Below are 24,503 nucleotides of genomic sequence, written 5' to 3'. Positions count from 1 at the left end.
TCAATAAAAATTTCTCAGAAAAGAATGTCTCCAATTGGCAATTGGGTTGCAATTGTACAATTTGCAGAAATGATGAAATGATTGGACTATGTTTTAAATCCAATGACAGGGATTATTTCTCTTTGTTCAGCAAATCCAATACAACAACAATAAACTTTACTGATGGCAATATTAAGCTCGCTGAAAAAAGACAAGTAGACTATGAAACCGATCCAACATTTCATAAAATTTAGGGCATCTTAAGTATTGTTCATTATAGTGCCTTTAAATTTTTTGCAAGCTTTCAAACTTTTGACTAATTGCATTTTATTACTTTTTTTGAAAATATCAAGTTGATAATGCATAAAACTGATAGTTTAGGAATCGGAACAAATTGTGAATGTTGCATACCCAAAAACAAGCGGCACTATATTGAAGCTAAAATTACAAAATTATCAATCATCTTGAGAAACTTGATGCCACTGTTGCACACGCTCTAGGGCATGTACAGCCTTGATTAGAAAGTCGTACAAAAACTCGTGAAACTGCTTTAAAAATCTTTACAAGATTCAAAACAAAGAAGCTTGCAAAATCAGTGAAACGATGTCTTGTTGAAAAATGAATAATCCTTTAGAAATACCCATTGGGTACGTTGAAAAAACCCATCGAAAATACTAAATTAGAAGAACGAAAAATATTCAATATAGGAATTGAACCACCTTTTTATATTTTAAACCGGCCTTTTAATTGAACATACTGTTGAATCGATTCTAACTGCATTATTCGGAGCTCATTGACGGTAAACTGCAACACATTTGTTTCTCAAAGACTTATAACGAATTCGAGATTTACTTCTAGACAATTGGAAATAGTAGCAATGCCAATGTGGAACATCTTTACAGCAACAATCTATAAAGTAAACAGCAAAATCACTGCCTCGACAGCCCTAATATCAATTTTCTACACCTAAAATTTGTTATTTGTCAAGGAATTAAGTCAATTATAACATAATATTTGCAAAAATTTTGCGATATAGATAGCATCATCAGGTAAAATGCAACCTAACGTCAATTTGTTTACAATTAAAATGATTTCAATTCAGTTTTTGAAACATGAAGTGTATCTCGGTTGCATTTTTATTTTTGTTTAGATCTTAAAAATTGATTCAAGATTTTGTCTCTTTTAGTTAAAAAGCTTTCTTTAACTTCCTACCGTTCCGATAAGTGTTTGCAATTTTTCAATGTTTTAATTCGTTAATATGAGTTTTTCGAATAAATTAAAATGACTACTGTTAAATAGTTTTTCAGTGTGGTCTCATGGCTTCAGTACTCATCGCGCGTCTTTCAATGGCTTCCGTTGCACACTATGTTTTGCTGAAAGGAGTGATAAAAAGTAGACTTTAATAAAAGTGCTGCTGATCAAAAGTAGATTTTAATGATGTTAAGCAGGCTTTGGTTTTACGCTTGTGTAGATCACTCTAATATCCGTTATTTTTTGCAGCATGTTTGTTAGCCTCATGATGAATTGGACTCTATATTATAGAAAGTATGTATGCATCTCCTAACGGTTTAGATGGCTTTCGACATGTGTTCCACCATTGTTTTGGCGGTCTTTTTAGAGTCAATAACAATTTTTCACAAGTTAAATTATTTGCAATTTGCAACTCTTGACAAAGATTTTTCCGTATATTCATTTTACCGCCACGTTTTTGTGGACATTAGGGGCTTCATCAAAGTCTTGCCAGTTGCTTTTTGATAAAGAGAGCCTGAGAATAGTACCATATATAAAATTTTGGATCTATTCTGTTTCGTCCAGTGTTTTTATGACCCCCATTTACAAATTATATGTCGTTAAAAAGCTGGTTATTCTGTAAGAAAATAGCACGTTCGCTTGGGGGTCAAAAAATTTATTTTCTTTAAGGTGGGGGCCAAAAAAGAATAGATCCAATTTTTTTATGCTGGAGTGGTGCTCATTTACGGAAATTCGATTGGCTTTTGCTCCAGTTTCGATTGGCTTTTGGTATCACTTACAAGAGTTTTTTTCTGTTTGTCAATGCACACTGCCATATCGAAGAAAGCTAGTTCATGATTTGCTTTCTTTTTTTCCAATGTGAAATCCATTTTTTTTTTCAAACTTTTTCCTATTTGAAACAATATTTCGTGGTTATCTTTTACTGTGCAAATAGTGTCGTTCAATTATTTTTTCCTTCCTTGTTTTGTTTTTAGTTTGTGTATTTCCACTCTGAAAACACTTCCAAATAACATCTTCCTTTATTTTGTATTGCTCCTTGAATAAGTTTTAACATTTTATGTGATATCAGTTTTCTCATTTTTCGAATTGCACCGCCATGCTGTTTCAAACCAGTTTTTAATGACAGTCAGAACATCTTTGTTTCGCAGTTTTTGTTTCTCTGGAGCTCATCTTTTTCTCGAGGTCCAATCCCAAATGTTTTAACCAAATATTGGCCAAACTATCTGCCAAGGAAGATCCTTTCTTGTTGAGAGTACCAAATAAAATTACTTTTGAAAAAAAAAAACGTTTGTGACTGCCAGTACGAGTAGGAACTTTATTGTTGATCTTTAGATATTGGGAGGAGGGTAACTGTAGTAAATACACCGCAGGGCAACTTCGATCGCTTCCGAGGCGGGAATATTAGTACAAAAACTTTCAAAATCTAGAGATGACATTTGCTGAAGCTCAAAAATTGAGAGTTTTTGTCTTGTTATTGGACTCAAAGTTTCGATTTTAGCGCCCGCGACTTTCCAAAAGCTGAAGTAAACAATTGTTTAGGTTGTGATAAGGACTCTCGGGTATAGATAAAACGGTACCCATTATTGTTTTTTGTCAAACTTTGCAAGATCACAATGTTGCGCTAGTTGTGCGCCAATTCTTCGTAGCTTTGGTAAATTTCATATTTAATTAGATCTTTTTTCTCTTTTCAAGTAAAGATTCCCTTTATATCGTCCCTAATTTGAGAATAGTCTTGTCATTTTAAACCTAAAAGAAGGGGGCTCGGTAATGTGCGTTCGCACATTAAGTTCCGACCCCGCTCATCGACATTTTTCACTAAATTGTCTACCATATGAGGAAGAGATAAAAAAATTAACATATCAACATATCGTTCAACAAACCACTAAAAGAATAAGACAATCTGCTCTAGAAGGCCTATGAGAACTGTGGCTACCATAATATGACTACCAGAAAATACGGCAATAAAAATCAAATAGTTACAATAATTAATTACGACAAAAACTCCTTGTCTATTTTTTGAAAAGCACTAATAACAAAAAAGCATCCGATAAAATTTATTCTCAGGAGAGTGAACGGAAAATTTTTGGAATAAAATATGGGACCTTTCCTCAATGCGACTTGGCAACAAGTTAACTAGAAATGAGCAAAAGGCGCAAAGTTTATAAAAACATCGTTTTTTTTTCAAAAAAAATTAAATTCGAACTGATTAGAAAACATTCGCATCAAATGAAATCATTGAGAGAGTCCTTTATAACTCAATAGAGAGCGACTCAGTCCATTCTTTATCCAGGATATGTCATACGACTACAAAAAGAATGACAAATACAGGCAAAAGCTAAAAACTTGCACTAAAAATTATGCACGAAAACGATGTCCCGCCAATCGGTTAAATATTAAGCTGATCACTAAAAACAATAATATCCTGCATTGTTTGAAGGCAAAAACATTTGTAAATCAAATTACGCCCATTATTGTGATACTGTGAAAAGAAAACAAAAACCTACAAAAAAGGGGCAAATATGCAAAAATCACGAAAATTAGACTTATGAAAACTGGTTGTTCAAAGAAGAAAGACCATTTGAAGAAAAAAAGCTTTATGAAGAGCAAAATGTTTTTCAATAGATAAATGATGTGAATTGTATATAAAGATGCTTAGCTACAATTTAACAGAAAAAAAATTGGCAGATCTCAAAAATCTATCTCTTTTTTTTTATTAAAACAAACATTTTCAAAATTCATAGCCGACAAAAGCTTTCGACTAAAAGAGTAAACAGTTTGTCTTGCAATTATTCGGAAATTTAAATTGGACTGTTTTTAATAAGACTAAATCATAAGACTTAAATAACATTATATAAAAGCTGAACTATTAAGTTTGACAAACAACATTATGAAAACAGTTTTGAAGCCATTGAATTTATAAGATTTTAGCCGCGAGAACATAACATCTTCAGTTAAATCTCCTTCGACCATCATAACGTCTTTTTGTAAAGCGACTATCACAAAATGACAACAAAAAGAATCACAATAACTGAAAAGTATCGAAACTTCAGAAATTTCTTCTGAAACAAATTGTCTAAGCCCCGAAGACATCATTTAAAACGTTTAAACAACAGAAAAATTATTGTTTGATTAAACAGAACATTAAAAAGATTTCTAAAAAATGAGGCCAATTTACGAAAATGATACAACATTGTAAAATACGAAAAAAAAGCAAATTAGAACAAAAAGGGAAAAGTTGAAGAATACTATTACTTTTTTAGAAATTTAATTCTAGAGTCAAAACAACCATTACCTGTTTAACCATAGCAGTTATTAGGCGCGTTTGTTTATCTATAGTTGGCCACTGAGACCTTTAAATACACAATATTTGGCATATGACAACAAAAATTAGCAACAAATAAAGGGCAAAAATTAAAAAAAATTCTACCAATTTCTTCAAGAGAACGGTGTTGCAGCCCTTCAAACCATAGGTTATGAAATTAAAAAAGATGTTCAGTTTCAAATTTTGTAAAATTTTTTCTATTAAATTGTTAAATAAAGTTACAAATTACAAAAGAAACCAGACAGCAGCAAAAATGGGAAATTATGCATAAGAATCAGAAAACTTTGTATGAAAACTCGTAGTATTAAAGCAAAAAAACTTCTGTTAAAAAATTGGCCATAAAATTATTTTGTATTCTATATGTAGGAAAAATTGACCTGTACTTACTGCGAATAAGCCAAATTTTGACATACACACTAAATTTTGAAATAAAACAAAAAATTGACAAGTTAAAAAAAATCACAGATTTCTCTTTCAAACAAGTACATTCAATAACATAAGAGACTTTAAGTAACAACAGAATGAATAGAAAAGGTTCAATTGCACATCTTGAGGAAGAAATTTAGATCTTTGAGTTGTTAAACTTAAAGATCAGACTGCCAAAAGAATAACAATTGAAGGCAAAAACAAGAATGCAGTTTATTTTTTAATAAAACTCTACCTCAAAGCCATAAAAACCCTTTGGTTCTCTGAAAACAAACTGTATCTACATTCGACCTCTAATTTACGTAAATTTGAGCTGTCATTTACTGAGCCGTGAAGAAAAAAAATTGTCAGTAATTAACATTAAAGAAACAAAACCAAAATATTTTGAAAAAAGGCAGCATCAAAATAAAAACCCAAGAAGTCTCTGAATCCATGATATTGTCGAACCTTTCCATGATTTTGTCGCTTGTCCAGAAAACTGACCAACTGTTCCGAGTGATTGCAAATTAGACCAATTTTTGCGTGGAATTCTTCAAATATTAAAAAAATGAACGATTCATTTTGTATAATTATCGAGTTAAATCTGCAAAAAACGGCAAAGTTTTAATTGCAGAAAATTTTCAGACGGAGCCTAATCGCAACTAGCGCTTTTTGTGGTTAGGGAGTCTGTTTCAAGCTTTCTAGGTCACTAAGTCTGGCAAGTTGTGCCATTTTTGATAAAAAAAAGTCTGAATTTTGAAAAATTTATCAAAAAATGGAGCCGAAAAAACTTCAATCAAACTATTCAGCAGCGCTCCTCTATCTCTAACGTTAACAACAACACTCTGCCGTTAAAAATTTTAACTTATTTTGAATTATATTAGCGAAATTGTGCCAATTTTTAGCAAAAAATACTGAAATTGTGAACAAAAACAATCGAATGTTCACAAAAGTTTAAACCTCGATAACTCCCTGTAAAAAACGAAAATCGAAAACATCTTTTTAATTACGTATTCTACGCTGGACGGGCTTTTCAATGATACCACTCGCAATTCTCTACGATGAATATATCGATCGGCCAAAATTGACTGAACAAAAAAAAACCAGTTGAGTATATAGGTCCTCCCTCCCCACTAAAGTGGGGGTCGGAACAGTAATTTCTAAAGTGGACTTGGATTGCCAGCTTCCGCTGTCAATGTCAATGATAATTTACTCGTCATTCCTTGCAACGAATTTGGATTTGAAGATGATGTCCTTGGTTTTGTTAATTGGTATCTGTAGTGGAAAACAGGCTTTGTCTTAAAGCTTTAACTCAACGTTGGTTCTGAAAGATAAACGATATCAAACACATAAACAAATGCAGGAATAACAACAAGGAATGGTAGATTATTTATAACGACTATCACAACATTCTCCCCCGCTAATGTTGCTCTTCGTACTTCCAAATGATCTAGTCTTCGTCGAAAGTCTCAGGGATGATGCTGCTGTCTACAGTTGAGCGTAGGCGTTCTGGCAGACGCCTTACTCTTCCACTGCGACGAGTGCTCTGGCCTGCTGGCTCCTTTGGCTGGGAAATGACGGGCGGTGGCTTCTCACCAGTACGTGGCATGCAAACATCTTGCTGCGATCCTGGAGCCAGCGTTTCCAGCGTTTGCGCATTGTTGTCCATAATCGACGTATCCGCTATTACATCGCTTCCCTCCTGCGGCTTTTCCGGGACATTCACGGGATGAGGCAGGGAGGATCTTCGTCGAGGGTTTGGCACCACGCTGCCGTGAGATAACATGGACGATGAAACTGTGTCGACTGCTCCATTACGCCGCCTAATTCTCGTAAATTGATTGTTTATTGGCTCCACAACTTCTGCAGGCTGAACTATAGGGTCGCCTTTGTTGCGAACAAAAATCTTGACATACACGGGGTGACCCGGCGCCAGCCATGAAGGGAGAATCCATTTGGCAGGCGCCCTGCGTTTGAAACCAAAGAACCGCTCGTGAGGTGTTTCTTGTGTAGATGTACAAATGAGTGCTCGGATTGACGCCAGCACATCAGGCAGTATATCTTCCCACCGATCGGGTTGCAGACCGCGCGAATGGAGTGTACAGACGACGCCCTTCCAAACCGTTCTATTAAGGCGCTCACATTGGCCGTTGCCTTTGGGGTTATACGGTGTGGTTCGGGAGTGTGCGATACCCGTATGGGCGCAGAATTTATCGAAGTCGGCTGACATAAACTGTGTCCCCCTATCTGAGTGAATGAAGCCCGGTGTTCCACAAAGTGAGAAGATTGACTTGAGAGACCTTATGACTGACTGTGCACAAATATCCTTTAAATGTATTGCGAACGGAAAACGACTGTACTCATCAATTACAGTGAGAAGATAGCGATTTCCAGCTGGGGACATTGATTTTGGTCCTACCAAATCAATGCTAATACGTTCGAACGGCCGAGTAGCTTTCATAATATGAGCTTTCTCGGGACGGTAGAACTTAGGCTTCCATTCGAGGTAGGTGGGACACTCAGAGCAAGACTGTCGTACTTCGTTCAAAGTAAATGGTAATTTGTGTGGACTGACGTACTCCCACATTCTTGTAATTCCAGGATGGCACAAGCGTCTGTGAAGGTTGTCCACTGTGCCGGAATTATCAATTGACGCAATGCGTGAGAGTGCATCCGCTGCGATGTTCTCTGACCCCTTCTTATACTCGATTCCATATGACAGTGTGGAGAGTTCTAATCGCCACCGCATCAGCTTGTCATTCTTAACCTTGGACTTATTGCGAGAGAAGATAAAAGCAACAGCCTCTTGGTCCGTTTGAATCAAGGTATGGTAAGTTCTCATTTATGGCATCCACTTACGGCTACACTCTACAATGGCCAATGCTTCACGTTCCGCTGCTGACTGTTTACGTTCCCCAGAACTGAGAGAGCGCGAAAAGAAAGCAATGGGCTACGAGTCTTGCGTGAGCGTTCCTCCTATCGCCGTTCCTGAAGCGTCTGTCGTCATAATGAGCGGCGAACCAGGTTTAGGAACAGCCAAAACCGACTTCGCTATAGCATCTTTCAGTTTCCCTATAGCCTTGACCGCAGACTCTGGAAGAGGCAGAAGGCCTGCATTGAAAGCGTCCAGGAGCGGTCGGACTTTGTCCGAGTAATGCGCAATCCACTTCGCGTTGTAGGCAAAGAATCCAATGAGCCTGTGGAGTTCCTGCTTAGTGGCCGGTAACGGATAGTCCATAAGTGTCTTGAGTCTCTCAGGGTCAGGCCGCTTTGTACCCTTTTCCAGAATATGGCCAAGCAACGAAATTCGTTGTACGTTGAACAGACACTTGTCTTTGCTGAGAGTGATTCCGTATTTCTTCACTGTTGATATAAACCTCTCCAGATTACGGTCATGCTCCTCTTGAGTTGCCCCCGAAATAAAAACATCATCCAGATAGGCTCGTGTTTTTTCTAGCTTCTCCTTGCGAATGATAGAATCGATCACTCGTTGAAAAACAGGAACTGCGTTAGTTAGCCCAAAAGCAAGTCGAGTGAACTGATACAACGCTCCATTTGCTTCGAAGGCTGTGAATGGACGATCTGATTCCTGAATAGGTACTTGATGATAGGCAGATTTCAGGTCCACGCGAGAGAAATATTTGTCCTGTGCAGCTCCGTTGAGTATTGTCTCCACTTCCGGGAACGGGTATCCATCGGGTTCCGTATAACGATTTATCGTTTCTGAATAGTCTATAACCATACGCGGCTTTGATCCACGTCTAACCACAAATGCATGGGCCCGCCATGGCGACGACGAAAGCTCTATGATGCCAGCTTCTAGTAGGCGATCGATCTCTTGAGTAAGATATTCTTGGTTCTCTTTACTCGCATAGCGAGATTTAGTTGTGATTGGTTTGGCCCTTTGCTTGGTTATGGTTGAGAAGAGAATCGGTGGTTCAATGTCCAATGCTGGGAACATAGCTGCAGCGTGTGTGCCCTGAGCTGCTTTCGAGAATGAGACGGGGCCACGATCCCCCTTTGTTTCCAGCTGTACCACTGAGTGTTGCCCGAGAAGATCCATGCCGATTATGATATCTGCAAGAAGACTCTTGGCAATTTTAAGACGAGTGGAGTAGGTTTCCGCGTTCACTTGCATCGTCAGATCGATATGGCCAAGTATTGGTAATTTGGTCTTGTCTGCAAGTTGAGTAGCGGATGCTGTCATAGTTATTTTACCGTCACACTGACGTGCAGCTTCGTAGGAAATGAATGACTCCGATGCTCCAGAGTCAACAAGTCCGAGAAATACCTTCTTCCCAACCTTCACCAAAGCATAGAAGGCATCGGAGCTTCCTCCGGCCGCGAGAAGTACCGACGACAGTGCCGAAACGGATGACTCTTCTGGCTGAGCTTGTTGTGTTACTGCCAGCTGGCTCCGACAAGCAGTCGCCCAATGTCCTTTCTTTTGGCATTTATGACAACTGTCGTTCCGAGCTGGGCAGTTTCGTCGCGATGGTCACGAAGTCCACAAAACTGGCATTTATTTCGAACTTGTCCTCCTTCATTGACAGTACTAGTTGGCGGTCGACCTGTGGCGCACAACTCTGATGCCGCCTCCGAAGATGGCACAGACGAGTCCAGTCCTTCAGTTCCACGAAAACTTCGGTTGTAGTCTGATGACAGTTCAATAGCGCTTGCAAGTGAAATGCAATTCTCAAGAGTTGCATCTTCGTCCGTTTGCTCCAGAAGTCGCATGCGAATGATATCCGATTTCACGCCCGCAACGAGGGCGTCCCGAATCAGGAGCTGTTGATGTTCCTGAATATTGACGGCTTTGCATTCGCACTTTTGGAGTAGAATTTTCAATCTATTGATGAAATCCGAAATAGACTCATCCGATTTCTGACGGCATGAGAGGAGCTGATGACGGGCATATATGATCCTAGTGGGTTTCTTGAAGTGCTTGTCCAGTATGGAAATGGCCTCGTTGTATGAAGGAGCGTGTTCCAAGATGGCAAAAAAATCCGAACCCACATGCGAAATCAAAAAGGTCAGTTTGTGTTCGTCTTCTGTGATTTCGTTGATATCCAATCCCTTGGAGAAACAGTCTTTCCACCAGCGCCATTGTTCTGGAGTCGGACTTGAAGGAAGTTGTGGCGGCTTGAACTTCATGGCATTCACAACGTTGAGTTAAATTGTAGTGGAAAACAGGCTTTGTCTTAAAGCTTTAACTCAACGTTGGTTCTGAAAGATACACGATATCAAACACATAAACAAATGCAGGAATAACAACAAGGAATGGTAGATTATTTATAACGACTATCACAACAGTATCTGAGATCTTAATTTGAGCTTTATTTTAGTTATTGATAGTTTATTTGTACTTGAAGCAATATAAAATGGTATCATTCTAGTGTCGCTTTTATGTCGCCTTCTATGTTAGTGCCCCCCCCCCCCAACTGTTTGTTATGCAGTCCCAGTTGAAAAACACGTGGCCTTACATAATAATTCCTTATAAAAAACTCACGTGCGTCTGGGTGTTGCAAATAACACATCACCCCCTAGACTGGGTGGTACTGACAAAAAAGATCCGTGATATCTGATACCTTGTAAATTGCTAGTCCAACTGCCAATTGTCCTTTGCCATTACTATGTTTTTAATGTTTTGTGCGCCGCAGATAAACCAAGAACTGTGTCTGGCTCTTGTGTGGCTGCAATAACTGTAGAGACTTGAAGAAACTCATCTTTACGTAAATAACAATAAATTTTGAACAACTCAATAACCGGTGGATTACTTTATCCTAAATCCTTTGTTATTATTATTATTATTATTATTATTATTATTATTATTATTATTATTATTATTATTATTATTATTATTATTATTATTATTATTATTATTATTCAATTACGGGCGTTTTGCGGATGTTGTTTAGTAGTGATTTGCTTGAGCGGAGCACTTATAAAATGAGTTTTTTCAGAACAACGGAATCAAAACTGTGCACTGTGACATAAAGCTACCAATTTAAAATTAATAAATTTCATCTTAGATAATTAGCTTTCACTCTCAGAAAATGTATTTCTGTGTGCTCAAGTAGACATAAGAGTTTGGGTGTTTTCCCGCCTTGGTAAATGCAACTCCATCTATTTAAAACTACCTGCCTATCTAGTACAGACCGTACGGCACAGAATTAACGTATTTTATAAATTAATTTTCGAACTATTGCCTGAAATTAAAATTTAAATCGACATTCGACTTTTCGAAATTCGTATGTTAGCAAATTTGAGTTCCAAAATTAAAACCAAAAGAAATGTTCCAGAATGGGTTCCTATTGAAGCGCTGCGAATCAGCCATCGGAGGCCCGCGCTTAACACGACAGACGAATTTAAGGGGAGAGAATTGACATTCAATTTTTAATTCGACTCACTTCGATTTTTTTTGAAATTTGCATATAAGCAAATTCGGGTTCCAGAAATGAAAAGTACGAGATGCAATTCTGCAGTTAATCAAGTGAAAATGGAAGAAAGAAAACGTCATGATAATTTTTTTAAAAATTAAAATGAGAAAATACGAGTTTTTATGTGACTAATTATGCGAATTGACTATTGACAAAAGTTCTCAGAACTGATTTAATTTTTGACTTTTAAATTGTTGACTTTAATATATTTATCCAATATCGCCTGATACCCCGAGGCATCAAGCTACTCTAAACAGTTTCATGGGTTGCACAGTGTTCTGTTCAAAATGCCGCTATTCGGCTGCTGTTTATTGCTTTAAACAAGGAGGCTCGCTAATGTGCGTTCGCACATAAAGATCCGACCCCGCTTATCCATATTTTTCGTATAAACGTCTACCAAAAGAGGAACAGATAGAAAAACCCCAAAAATTATATTTTGGAAGAAAAAAGATGAGATCAGCCATTATTAAAAGAGCAAGTCAAGATGAACAACAAAATCAAACAACAATAGCAACAAACATTAATTACATCCAAAATTACGTCCATTTTTTGTGCAAAAAAGAAAACTTATTAACAAGGTCAAAATAGCGTCAGATAAAACTAAAACTAAACAAAAATCTTGTACTACACTAGTAAAGATATGGACTCTATAATAATACGACTCCATAATAAGGCTCGGTAAGAATTAGACAATAACGAAGAAAAGAAAACAGCAGAGTTAAGAAAGTGGCTTATAATTTTAAGAACAATTAACTTCAAAGTATGAAAACCATTAAATAGCAATTGAACACATCCAACATGTTTATGATCACATACGCTTCTACAGGAGGGCATTAAGAGCTGTCATCATTAGGTTTTTTATGTTACAAAAAGAACAACAAATAGAGACAAAAAACAAAAATTCAGTTAAAACCTGCGAGAAAACGCTCTCGAAGCCGTAATGTCATATTTTTCTCAAAATATGTTCAATTGAGCCTTCCTCGATCCCCAACAATGAGGTATGCGAACTCTCATTAATAGGAATAGGTATTAAGTAGTCAACAATGAGAAAAAATGCAAAATTTAGTTGTACTTTGTTTTTTTTTTCAAAAGCAATTATTGACATGAAAGCCATTAGCTACAAAAAAAATTATCAAAGTGGTTCGTTTATTCGTCCAAAGGAAGCACCTGAGACCTGTTTTCATTCAGATTACGCCTCACGTCTACAAAAAACGTCAAATAGACAAAAATCACAAATTATATTTGCGAAAAACCCGTGTCGAAGCCTGTAAATTCATAACGAATTCTTTAAAACCATTAGATTTTGTACACTTGCACCCTCCCTGGACAACAACTGTGTCATATGTGACTTTTAAGTTACCATACTAGGCAAGAAATAATCGATAGAGAACAAAAATGCGAAGTTGGTGTTTTTTTAATTTTTGAAAACAATTGTTTTCCAAGTCATGAAAGCCATCAGCCATCTACTCAAATAAAAAAATAGGCTCATTTATTTTCCATAAAAAGCCAAGGAGACCTGTCAGTAGCCAGGAAACTTCATGCGACTAAAGAGACAAAGTAAAAATGAGAGTTTAAAACAAATTAAAAAAAATCATTTAAATTCTTCGAGAAAGGGGAGTCGAAGCCTTTAAAACCATAGTATATGCCTTTAAAGACCTTCATATGTTCAATTTTGCCTTATTTTGAACGCCAATAATGAAATATGTGAACTGTCAACAAATTTGATGATGTGATTAACGAAAAGAAATAAAAAAATGGACCAAATGCATTAAAATAAAAAAAAATGTGACATCTAGTACTATCAAAGCAAAAACCATAAATTAACGCGTAAAACCGCAAAAGGATTAATTCTTAATTCAGTAGAAAGAAGAGGAAGAAGGAGTTTTTTTGCTGACACTTGGCTACAAGTTGAATAAATAAAGAGAAAAATAGTGGCAAAGTCTAATAAGCCATTTTTTGTTAAAAAATAAAACATTTTTCAAATTCAAAACGACCATAATCCTTCTAGTAAAGAAAATAGAGATATTAAATTGCAACTGTTGAGGAAGCCAGTTGGACCCATCGGCAATTAGTTTTGAATTGTTCTGTTCTTTAATTAACATAAAAAAGATTGAAAATAAGACTGACTGATTACAGTCCGACCTTTTTTGGTTCGTAACAGTCCAAGATGGGACCAAAACCAGCCCTGCTATTGCCGTTCGTCCGTTAAGAATACTCAATTGTTTCGATTGGTATATATCTAGATAAATTGTTAGCTAAAAAATTAAAAATATAGGCTGCGTTTTTGATAATCACAAGTAAAGTTAGCAAAAAACGGCAAAACTGTAATTCCAGCCTACTGTCAATGGAAATAGAAATAGGACTAGCTCCCTTTGTAGTTTAAATTAATCGTGTTAGTTGTTTTTAGGTGTGTACTTCCGGCAAATTTAATCAAAGTTGACGATAGAAGCTTATTTCGTGCAATTTTTGATGAAAATGGGTAAATTTTGAAATATTTAGCCAATGTGTTTGCCAAAAAATTAAGTCAAAATAGCCAACAATACTTTTTTGTCTTTAAAAATAAGAGCAACAGAACTATTGTTAAATTTTTTTAAACATATTTTTGCAAATTTGGTAAAATTTTAGGCAAAAATTCCGGAAAATGTGAATAGAATAAACGCAAATCGGTCTAATATTCACAAAAATTTAAACGTTGATAACTCGCTCTAGAAAACGAAACACAAGTAAATCTTTTAAATTCCATATTCTACGCTGGACGGGAGTTTTAATGATGCCGCTCTCTACGATGAATATATCGATCGGTCGAAATTGTCTGAAAAAAAAAACCAGTGAGTATATAGTTCCTCCCCCCTCAAGAGGGGTCGGAACAAAAATGATTTTATAAGGTCTCAGAAGTTATCAAGTCTAAAGAAGGATTTTGCTACTTTTCAGAAGAAACGCTGAATTCTGTCAACGATTCGGAAGTAAATCTGCAATATGCTATAAAGTATGCCAGAAGTATGCTAGGTTTGGTATGCTATGCCTTTGCAAGATGCTCAATGGATTCACTTTCTGGTTGAAAGCAAAATAAAGCATAAGGAAGGCTATACCTTGTACAAAATTGTCGGGTTCCGTCAAAGCAGGTCAGATTCAGGAGATTTTGTTGAGAAATACACTGTATGGCAGCGCTATAGCAAAATCTTGGAGCTCCAAGCAAATATTTGTACCAAGTGCAAAAAAGAAGCATTCATCTCTTCTCTACCAAAGCTACGAAAACCAGCAACTTTTCGCTCCAATTCGGCTTCAGAGATAAACCTACGCCAAGAAAGTGTGAACAAATTTTTCGATTTTCTATCCTCCACCCACTCAGAATTTCTGACGGGGCTGCTTGACAATTTTTGTGAATGGCAGAATTGGGAAGACTTCATAGCACAGCGGGGAAGCACCAGTGATCATGAACAAAATAAAAATGGGTTGTCGGCTTGGCCACGCTCTGCCCTTGAGAGTGGAGAGACAAGTTCTGTATGTTCAGCTCATCAGCGAAATAACTCGAGGTCATTTGACATAGAGAATAATAGAAATTCGTCAGCTGAAGATATTTCGCAAGAAATTGCGAACTCTCTATCTCCGGAGTAAGTAAATTATGGTTTCTCCACGAAAAATCAAATCAAATTGTTTCGTATTGCTCACCTGATTTTCTATCCTTTTTAATAGCCGCGAAGCGATAGCTGAGGCTATTATTGGTCTTCTCTTGGTTTTTTTACGACTCGAAGAGGAGTATTGGTTTTCTCTCGGATTTTTTTTACAGGAAGTAGATTTTTTCACGCGGCATTTTGACCTAAAAGCGAAAGTGAGAAAAGCTGTCTTGGTGAACAGATTTTCGCAAAGCGAGAGAAGCTTTTTTGATCATGCGCTGAGTTTAGTGAATGACTTTTTTTTGACTTTGAAAAGTAGTTTTTGACTAAATTGCACATATAGATGACCGGTTTTAGCCGTTTTTTCGTCTAAGTGGCCCAATTTTTTTGCTTTCAATTTGGTTTTTTGTAGAAATAACTTTTATTCGATACGATATTGAAATTTCAACCTCGGAAATGAGTACCACAGTGTTTTGCAGTGCCTGAAAATGCGTTTCAAGTTGAAAATTGGCACATAATTCTTGATTTTTCTTGTTATTTTTTGGCTTTTTAATTTTAATTTCTTCATTTTTGGATCTTTTAACCGTCTTTTTGTCAAAAATCAGTTAAGATGGCATTTTTTTTGATAATTCCTATACTCAACGCCTCTTTCTACCTCGATATAATTTTGTTTCATAAAATTGTACATATGATAATCCGATTAGGTAGTTTTTTTCCGATTTTCGTCAGTTTTTCGTTTGTATTTTGTTTGTAATTGATAGAAATGTGCAACATGAGGGACTTTAATTTCGTTTCAATAAAAATTCAATCATTTTTTGGTGTTAAGTTTTTAAAAAACAGAACTTTTTCATAAATGCAGTCTTAACTCAAAAGTTATTTGACCATTTTTTTTGCAAAATGTTTCAATGTTTCGTATTTATGAATTTTGCTTTTTCCTATTTTTTTTCTCTTCAGGAGGATAGATCTTTGTATCGGATGACTAGTTATCTTTTCTATGTTTTGAATGCTGAACAATGAAATGTATTCGTTTTTCTTGACTTTTTAATTTGATTTTTAACTTTCAAAAATCAAGAAAGTCTTTTTGTTACGGTGTTTCTTACATTGTGTCCATGTACTTCACATTCTAGTTAATATCATTCTAGCTTTGTCCTGGCACGTACATTTGTTTTCCGTATATTGATTTTTTCAGTTGTAAAAAATGAATGATTTCAGCTTTCTTTGGTTTGCAATTGATTTCATTCAACATAAGGCAGTACTGAGAGTTTGATAGCAAGCTTTTTCCAAAATTTCCACTTATGACTAATTACTACAGCTTTCTTCCGGCCTTGGTATTAATTAAAACTATTTTTTGCCTTTGAATATTCTGCTGCTTATGTCTTTTCTATGATCAATTTCAATTTTGATTTAGTATGAAATCATGTTGTCTAGCTTATGTACAAGAAGGAACAGGTGTGTGTTGTTTTTGTCCTAATAACAGTGATTAGAAGTGTATTTATAGGTGTTTTCTGATTCTTAAATTTGAGCTTTCTTTTTTGAAAAGATTTAACTTAGTTTCTAAGATTATTATCTGCTGTTTACTTTCGCGATCTTTTTCAGATTAGAATCATGAAATATTTGAGGGCTATTGATAACCTTGTCAGCTTTTTCAGACTATCAGGTTTTTGACCACTTTAATTATTTTTGTTTTTTTAACGTTACCGAACGTTTTCAATAATATAAAATTTTTCTGCATTTTGTTTCTCTTGTTGACAGTCGTTTAAGTTTAACCAATTTTTAGAGCAGACCTGGGGAGGTAGTGAGTTAATGGTTTAATACAAAAGGTAGTGGCTTCCGTTGCAATTACAGTTTTGTTGGTGAAGTTCTGACGCTTCGAGTCGCTTCCGGAATTCTTCCGGCTATGTTTATTTATTTCGTCGTCAAGATTTTTGTTACGACCATATGACGTCACAACCCCTTTCAAATCCGCTTTTTGTTCATCCGTTCATGCAATTTTAACTGAATTGCGTGCGTGACGTCATTTTTCACTTTAAGTGAATCTAGTTTTTTTGTTCATTCGCGTGATTAAATTTTTGGTCACCCTTGACTTACCTCACTCTCAAAAATGACTTCCTCACTTTGAAATTGACTTTTCTTTGCTTTAATTCAAATAGATAAGGTCAAATGGGCGTATATCACTCTAATTGAAGGGTTATTTAAGAGCAGCAAATAGAAACAGCAATAATTTAAACAGATTTTTAATCAGTTTTCACAGATTCAAAATTTAACATCTCAGCCCTCAATGAAAAGAATAAATTTCTTTTTTGGTCTGTCTTTTTTACTGTTTGTTTTTGAGACTACAGATCTATGAAGCTATTGCGGCTATTTTCTGGCAATTTGTGAGCTATGTTTGCAACTTGCCACAGTTTTGCTTCCCTATTGGGCTAGATAATTAAAATGCTACCGTAGAAGAGGTTACAAATTCGTGTAATATTAATCGAAGCAGACTCGATTGTAGCGAAACTAATTTTTCTATTGCAAAGCTTGAATGCACATTTTGAAGTCACCATCATGAAAGTGAGATCTTTGGCTCATAGTCGCAAACAAATTAACATGGAACAACATTGTCAATATAAACAAAAGCCGTCTTCTTCGTGATCTTGGCTACGTCTGACGTCGGCGTAAACTTCAATACCAACAACAGATATCCCAATGAGAGAAAAATAAACTCCAACTCTTTACAGTAAAGAAGAATCTTGAATGAGATTTTGCATTTGCCTTAAAATTACACAAGGGAAACTACTTGATTTTCATGTAAACTGGTAACAATTCTTCAAGTTTAAGGTTGTAGTGTTAGGGATTAGTGGTGTGAAACAATTTTCCGGGCTTGGTGCAATTTGTTGAACTTTAATTTCCACCTCTTTAAGTTACAAAATGTTAGTAAATATCCATAGCAAATAGCTACAGTTAAACTAATAGCTATAGTGTCCAGAAGTCAACAAATATCAATAAAAATTACTGTGTTTTTATAATGTTATGAAGAATTCAGTAAAATATTTGTGATCTGTCTTGTACTTATGAAGTCTTCTAAATTCTTAAATGCATCTCCTTGCAAAGAGTTGCCGTTTGGCAAAGTATGTTTTGGACCACCACAAACATCTCATTGGTGGACTCTAAAACTAAAAGTTTTGCGCAATTTGGGAAATGTGCCTAGAAGTATATTACTTTGTTTGTTGTAATTTCTTTAAACATTGTTCTTAGGGCTTAGATACCTAACAATGGCACCAAAATCTCAAATTTCGTCTCAGAAAAGCATTTAAATTTTGGGAGTGATTATTTTCTGCTAAATAATCACTGCTTCCTTGCATATGAAAACATTGCTTTATCATAGAAATTCTGGAAGCAAAAACATTAAAAGTCCATAAGATACGCAGTCCTTATCAACACGAAACCTCATTATTAAGTATGTATTTGCAATTTAACCATAAAAAACGGCAGGAAAAGCTAATACATTATAAACAAGAAAATGTTATTTGTGCCATTGAATCTTTGGATTCTAATTTTTGACTCCACCTCATTTGCCCACCTTAACAACAAGAAAATGTTGTTTTTTGTACCAATAATTTTTAGATTTTAAATTTGACCTCACCTCATTTTTGTTGACTGCAAGAAAATTGACTGATAAATTAGAAGTCAACAAAAATGAGGTGAGGTCAAATTCAAAATCTAAAGATTATTGGTACAAAAAACTTTTTCTTGTTGTTGAGGTGGGCAAATGAGGTGGGGTCAAAAATTAGAATCTAAAGATTCAATGAAACAATAACTTTTTCTGGTTTATAATGAATTAGCTTTTCCGGCCGCTTTTTAATGGTTTTATTGCAAATACAAATTTAATGAGGTTTTGCTTGTTGATGAGCACCGCGTACCTTATGAACTTTGTATGTTTTGGTTTTCAGAGTTTCTATGATAAAGCAATGGTTTCCTATGCAAGGAAGCAGTGATTATTTAGCAGAAAATAATCACTCCCAAAATTTAAATGCTTTTCTGAGACGAACATTGAGTTTTGATGCCATTGTTAGGTACCTGTGCCCTAAGAAGAATGTTTAAAGCAATTTTTGAACTCTCTGCCGTTAGTATTGCCCGACAGACCGACTGCTTTGGGTTACAAAGTTGATATTCTATGTTTTTTTTAAATATTTATCTGAGCTCTAAATGCTTTTTGTTTTGATTGTTGATAGTTTTCCCAGTAAATAGACTATAAAATGGTGTACCTCTAGGACCAGGTTTGTCGCCTTGTGTTCTTGCTATCTGTCACTTCTGAAAATGCTCATCGAATTACCATTATCATTTTCCAATATTTTGCCGATATTACTGGTTTGTGTACCAGATAAATCAAGAATTATGATTCACTTGTTGGCGCTTTGCAGAGGTTCGGGATGCACTGTTAGAAATGAGTTTACGCAGATTAGTGGTGTCCGTTCTCTGCCTTGAAATAATCAGCTTCCAATGAATGCTAAATTTTTAAACAACGTCAAGTTACTGTTTTTCAATTTAGAATTGTTCGCTTACTGCAGCTCTCGAAAGAAGTTGGTAGAAATTATATTAGCCCTGCATTCCTATGAGCATTTTTGCTTGAGGGAGTTCTCTTCTGACGCCTTTTTGTCTTCAAAAATGGAATAGACAGGTAAAGCTTAAAGGCATTGAGTAGCCGAGCAGCTCTCTTAAATGCTTACACCTTACTAGTTGCCAGGTATGCGATTCACCAAAAATGTTTTGAGGAGATAAATTAATCGCGTGTTAATGGCGGTACTTAAGGGTTGAGTTTGACTCCTTCCAACCACTCCCTCTTTCCACCCTCCCCCCACCAATGCTAGCATCCCTAAGTCCCAGTTAGTTGTTGGCGAAACCATCCGCTTGCCGTAATTTGGGAGCAGTTCGCCCAAATTTGGTTGTCAATGTTTTGATTGTTGATAGTTTCCTGATATCGGGAACAACATAAATTGGAGTCTGTTTGACGTGGCTTTTTGTCCTTGTGATTTCTGTTGCATCTTAAAATTCTTTTTGAACTGCAGAATGCCAGTTTTAATTTTATGCCAATGATACTTGTTGGGCTCTGATTTTATTTTGCTAATGCTTGTGATGTTTTGAGGGTGATAATTGATGTCCCAGAGGTTTTACTGTGCTAAGGTTGCATTCAAATTTTCAAAAGAATTGATTAAAATCAGTGATTCGGCTGATTAATTAAAAATTTTACTTTTGCAATTGAACAAGAGGTTTTGCTAATTGAACAAGAGGTACTCTCACAAGATATCCTTATGCGAAAAAGTTCAGATCCAAAAATAATACAGATCCAAAAACACGAGGTAATTGCGTTAGCATTGCAGGTTGTTTGGTGGGACCTTGTAAATGTCAGTAACATGAGGAAAATCTGAGCTAGGATCTATTTTCATAAGTCGATGATTGATTTGACCTGAGATACAACCTATCTTTTAGCAAAAGAGTATAGATAATGTCCTTATTTGTAATCGGAATATTGAGGAGTCATCATAAGATCTGCTCTTTGAGCGAAGGTCATTGAACAAGTAGCAATGTTTTTTGTTTATCCGTTTTGTGTTTATCCGTTTTAAGGGGAGTATGAGTAGGATGTCGTTGTTTACATATCAATGTAATGTGCAACTATTAAATTCTGACAAAATAGTTGCCCGTTGTTGGCATTTTTTCAAACCATTTTTGCGAGGCTTGGCTTGTCTATAATTTTTGTTGGTTTCCACCTTGGTAAATCTCATTCCGGCTTTTTCTTTTTTCCAAAAACTGAACTGTTGAAAAAGCAGACCAAATATCGAGAAAATAACTCCACGTTACAAAATCTTTCTTTTTTGAAAGATCTATTATTGCTTGCTGATGCTTTCCTCTTGAATTTCGTGTCATTAATATCCAGCTTTTCTTGGATTGTCATACAGCTGGTAAAAGGGTATTTTCTTGGACCTATTCTTAGAAAGACAATTGTTCCACTTTTTTGAGTTCAGAAGAAGGAATAATCTGTGAAACGATAGTTGGTAACCGTTTTTTTGTTACTTTGTATAGTGATTTTGTTAACTTATCAGGTTAAAATCCCATTTTTGAAAGAGTTCTCTTCCGTCGCAAATTTTTGAAATGTTAATGTGATCAACTAACTGGCTAGACGTGGAATTCAATGATGATATTGCGACAGGTTTTAAACTTAGCCGGAACACATTTTTGATAAAAGCTTAAGCAGCTTGTGTAACTTCAAAACGCGTTAATTAAGAGCAACTAGTAGAAGCGGCTATAAGTTTTGTAGATTGTTAATCAAAATATAAAATCTCAGCTTTTAATGAAAACAAATCGCTCTGAGTTTTTTACTATTTTTTTGAGAATGTGGATCTACGAAGCTGTTGCAGTTATTTTCTGGCAATCTTCCAGCTATGTTTATATTGCTGCGATCGTTGCGAAGCGCGCAGCAAATTTTTGTTCCACTGACAATTTTCTCAGAGCCTGAGAAAAAAAATTCGAACGGAATAGAACTTGACTACGCTTTTCGTAACCATCCCATCAAATATAACGAGAACAGTTCTGAATTTTTTTTCAAAAGGCGCGAACATCAAATAGCATGCTTCTGTGAAAGTAAAGTGAACATTGAGGAAACGTCTTCCATCTGTTGTTATTCCAATAAACGCTTACACTCCGTGCTAGGTGAATCAAAGTAGAGGATATGCTTATGAATACCGTATTGGAAAGGGTACGTTGCAGGATATTTATGTAGAGGCTCAAGAGTGCGAGACAAAAGACTGCCTCCTCATTATAAAATGATCACAAGCAACGTTATTAACTATACTTCTTTGTGATCTTTTCAAAACAAAGCTTTCAGTTTATATTGGTGTCTTTTCAGCAATACCTAATTTATCTAATCAGTGAATTAAAATAACGCAATCAACTGAGTCAAAGGCTTGTGAGAAGTCTGGAAAAGCAGCCACCTTATCTCTCAAGAGCAAGAACCTTTTTCAAGTTCTGTAATTTTACACGAATTGTTTTAAAAAATGGCATTTCCAACATTTTCTCATTTTGTTTTTATTGTTTTACTTCTTTGAATACTAGCTGACAACTTGATGAAGTCGCCGCCCTTGGTCGTTCTAAATTTGATAAAAATGGTGTCGAGACAAATAGAAGATTTAAATGTGTGCTGAAGAATTTCTGTCAATTGCAGTGATGTGTATCCATTTACGTGTCTCTCGGTCTGTTTGGGGAACCATTTGCAGCTTTGATATCAATTAATAGTTCTTTGACACGGTTTGAATGATTTCTAAAGTTCCAATTGATGTTTTATTGATGAGTGTCAAATGTAATTACGTTTCGAAAAATGAAATTCAAAATTTCCTAGAATTTTTCCGGTTTTTTTGCATTATAGAAAGTCATTCTCCTAACGAATTTTAAATGCTTCCAATGATTGAAAATGCTCTGATTTTCATATAACTATTTGGATTGTTACAGCTCATCTTATGGAGATTTATCATCAGAAACGTCCTCACTCAGCACAAATGTTGACAGTTTGGACTGGTCTACGGATCCAGACGACCCGAAACTCTTGTTTGCCAACAAAGTACTTGCCAGAGACTGGCTGCAAGCTGCCTTAGTAGAAGCTACCACTCTCAATAGAGACTTAGCCTCTGAGAGCAAAGGGAAAATGAGCAGAGATGACCTCTTATTACTGACCGACCTCTTAGAGGTACATGACGGTAACGCTTTCTACCCAAAGTGTTCATACTTAGCCCAAGCTGCTCATTATGTGAAAGTTGCCTGTGAATACGAAGAAAGTAAAGAACTGGAAAATGCGTTCTATGCTTACAAAAGCTGCATAGAGATTCTGCTGAAGGGAGTCATAACCGAAAAAGATTCCGACAAGCGAGCTTGTGTTAGCGAGAAAGTTACCGAGTACATAACGATCGCATCACAGATTTTACTTAACTCAATTCAGCCTTTTTATTCTGACGAAAAGGTTTGGAGTGAAGGCTATTTCAGTTCCAATACTAATTTCGACCACTTAGTTCGACCGTCCAATGAGTTGAATACTTTCCGCGTTTTCAAGTTACTTAACAAAAGCATGGTTGTTTTTGACGATCTAGGAGCAAAATATGCTCTCAAGTTGCTCCCGAAATCATTCAACGAAAATTGGAGTTTTAAAAACTTCCCTCCCCAAATGGAGTCTACCTCAAATATTTGTGGCGTGTATGAATTGCCCCATGCTTATGTGTTCTGCCTAGAATACATAGTTGGGGATCTTCTAATTTCAAGAATGCAACCTAGTCATAACTTCTCAGAAACGAATGAAATTCCTGTTTCAACATATCAAGATACCTCGCAAAGTAGTGAAGTAAATGAGCAGAGGTCGCGCTGCGAAACAGGCAGTTTTCATAGAGATCACTCATCTAATACAATCACAGATCTGAGCCAATTTGAACCACGTGCTCCAAGTAGTTTAGAAAGCTCCTTTGAAAAATCGGAGAAATCGCTTGCCGAATTGTTATTCGCGGAACCCGATTCGGACAACTCAGACTTCGCCCTTACGTTGACCGAAGAAGAGCTTCGCAAATCTCAGACTCCTACGCGGAAAGCGCCAGTTCGGCCTGTCGTTTCATCCGCTAATTTTGTTGAATCTTTTGTGGCTTATAACGCAGCTATACACAATAATACAAGGAACAAGAGACGGTCTATGAACATGTACACTATCCCAGTTAGACTACTGCAAAAATGGATTGCACAGATGGTGCAATATCTGAACGAAATTCATTCTTTAGGAATTTTTTGGGGTTGTCTTACACCGCGTGATATATTTTTGCATCGCAATGGAAATATTAAGTTCAAGCATTGTTTTTCATGGTTATACGATTCTGTTGAAATTGACCAAAAATGGCTTTCTGATCGGTACTGTGTGAACTTTATTGCACCCGAACTATTAGACGACGTTATTTTTATGAAGCCGAACTCAAAAAGCGATTTGTGGAGCTTAGGAGCCGTGTTGTATACATTGATCACGGGCCGCCTGTTTGTTGAAGATTACCCGAGCTACAGCATTGAAGAAGTGGATAAATTTGATTTACCCTCTGAATTTGATTCGCCCAGTCTACAGAACTTACTTTTTCAGTTGCTGCAACAAGTACCCACTCGGCGCTTGAACTTTGAAAACGCAAAAGATGACTCTTTCTTCAACATTCTGAGTTTTCCTGAAATTTAAATGCGTGATATTAAAAACCTCTAGTTTAGACGTGCTTTTTCGCAAATTATTAAATGCAATCAATTTGAACTGGTCAAATTATTCTATTCTGTAAATATAGTTTCCTACGTTTTTCAATGTTTGAATTTGGTTTATTTTATTGATGATGCCATAAAATGGACCTCGCTGTGATGTTTGGATTTTGCATATCAATTACTGTTACTAACATTTATTTAACGCTTAGCTGATCAGACCACCTGTTTACTACGCTTAAGTTGAAAGGTTGTTCT

At 36.1% G+C, this 24,503-nt stretch overlaps 2 protein-coding genes across 2 annotated transcripts; one reads left to right on the top strand and one right to left on the bottom strand.

Moving 5' to 3' along the window:
- Nucleotides 1–9,358: 9,358 nt before the first annotated feature.
- Nucleotides 9,359–10,111, bottom strand: LOC142335832 (uncharacterized). Its single transcript, XM_075384197.1, has one exon. It carries the CDS (start codon nt 10,109–10,111, stop codon nt 9,359–9,361), a length of 753 nt encoding a protein of 250 aa, XP_075240312.1.
- A 4,221-nt stretch (nt 10,112–14,332) lies between these two features.
- Nucleotides 14,333–24,466, top strand: LOC142336481 (ribosomal protein S6 kinase-like 1). Its single transcript, XM_075385362.1, has 2 exons — nt 14,333–15,008; nt 22,494–24,466. The coding sequence occupies exons 1-2, from the start codon at nt 14,416–14,418 to the stop codon at nt 24,232–24,234; spliced, it is 2,334 nt and encodes a 777-aa protein (XP_075241477.1). The 5' UTR covers nt 14,333–14,415; the 3' UTR covers nt 24,235–24,466.
- The last annotated feature ends 37 nt before the right edge of the window (nt 24,467–24,503 follow it).

The sequence above is a fragment of the Convolutriloba macropyga genome, chromosome 1 (genome assembly GCF_964194025.1).
Source record: "Convolutriloba macropyga chromosome 1, txConMacr16.3, whole genome shotgun sequence".
NCBI classification, from domain to species: Eukaryota; Metazoa; Xenacoelomorpha; order Acoela; family Convolutidae; genus Convolutriloba; species Convolutriloba macropyga.
This window is presented reverse-complemented; position numbering and strand designations above follow the sequence as displayed.

Bases quoted from the DNA above. Each gene is read 5' to 3' on its own strand.
- LOC142335832 (XM_075384197.1), bottom strand. From the start codon at position 10,111: ATGAAGTTCAAGCCGCCACAACTTCCTTCAAGTCCGACTCCAGAACAA.
- LOC142336481 (XM_075385362.1), top strand. From the start codon at position 14,416: ATGCCTTTGCAAGATGCTCAATGGATTCACTTTCTGGTTGAAAGCAAA. The intron at 15,009-22,493 runs GTAAGTAAATTA...GGATTGTTACAG, and splicing joins GCGAACTCTCTATCTCCGGA to CTCATCTTATGGAGATTTAT.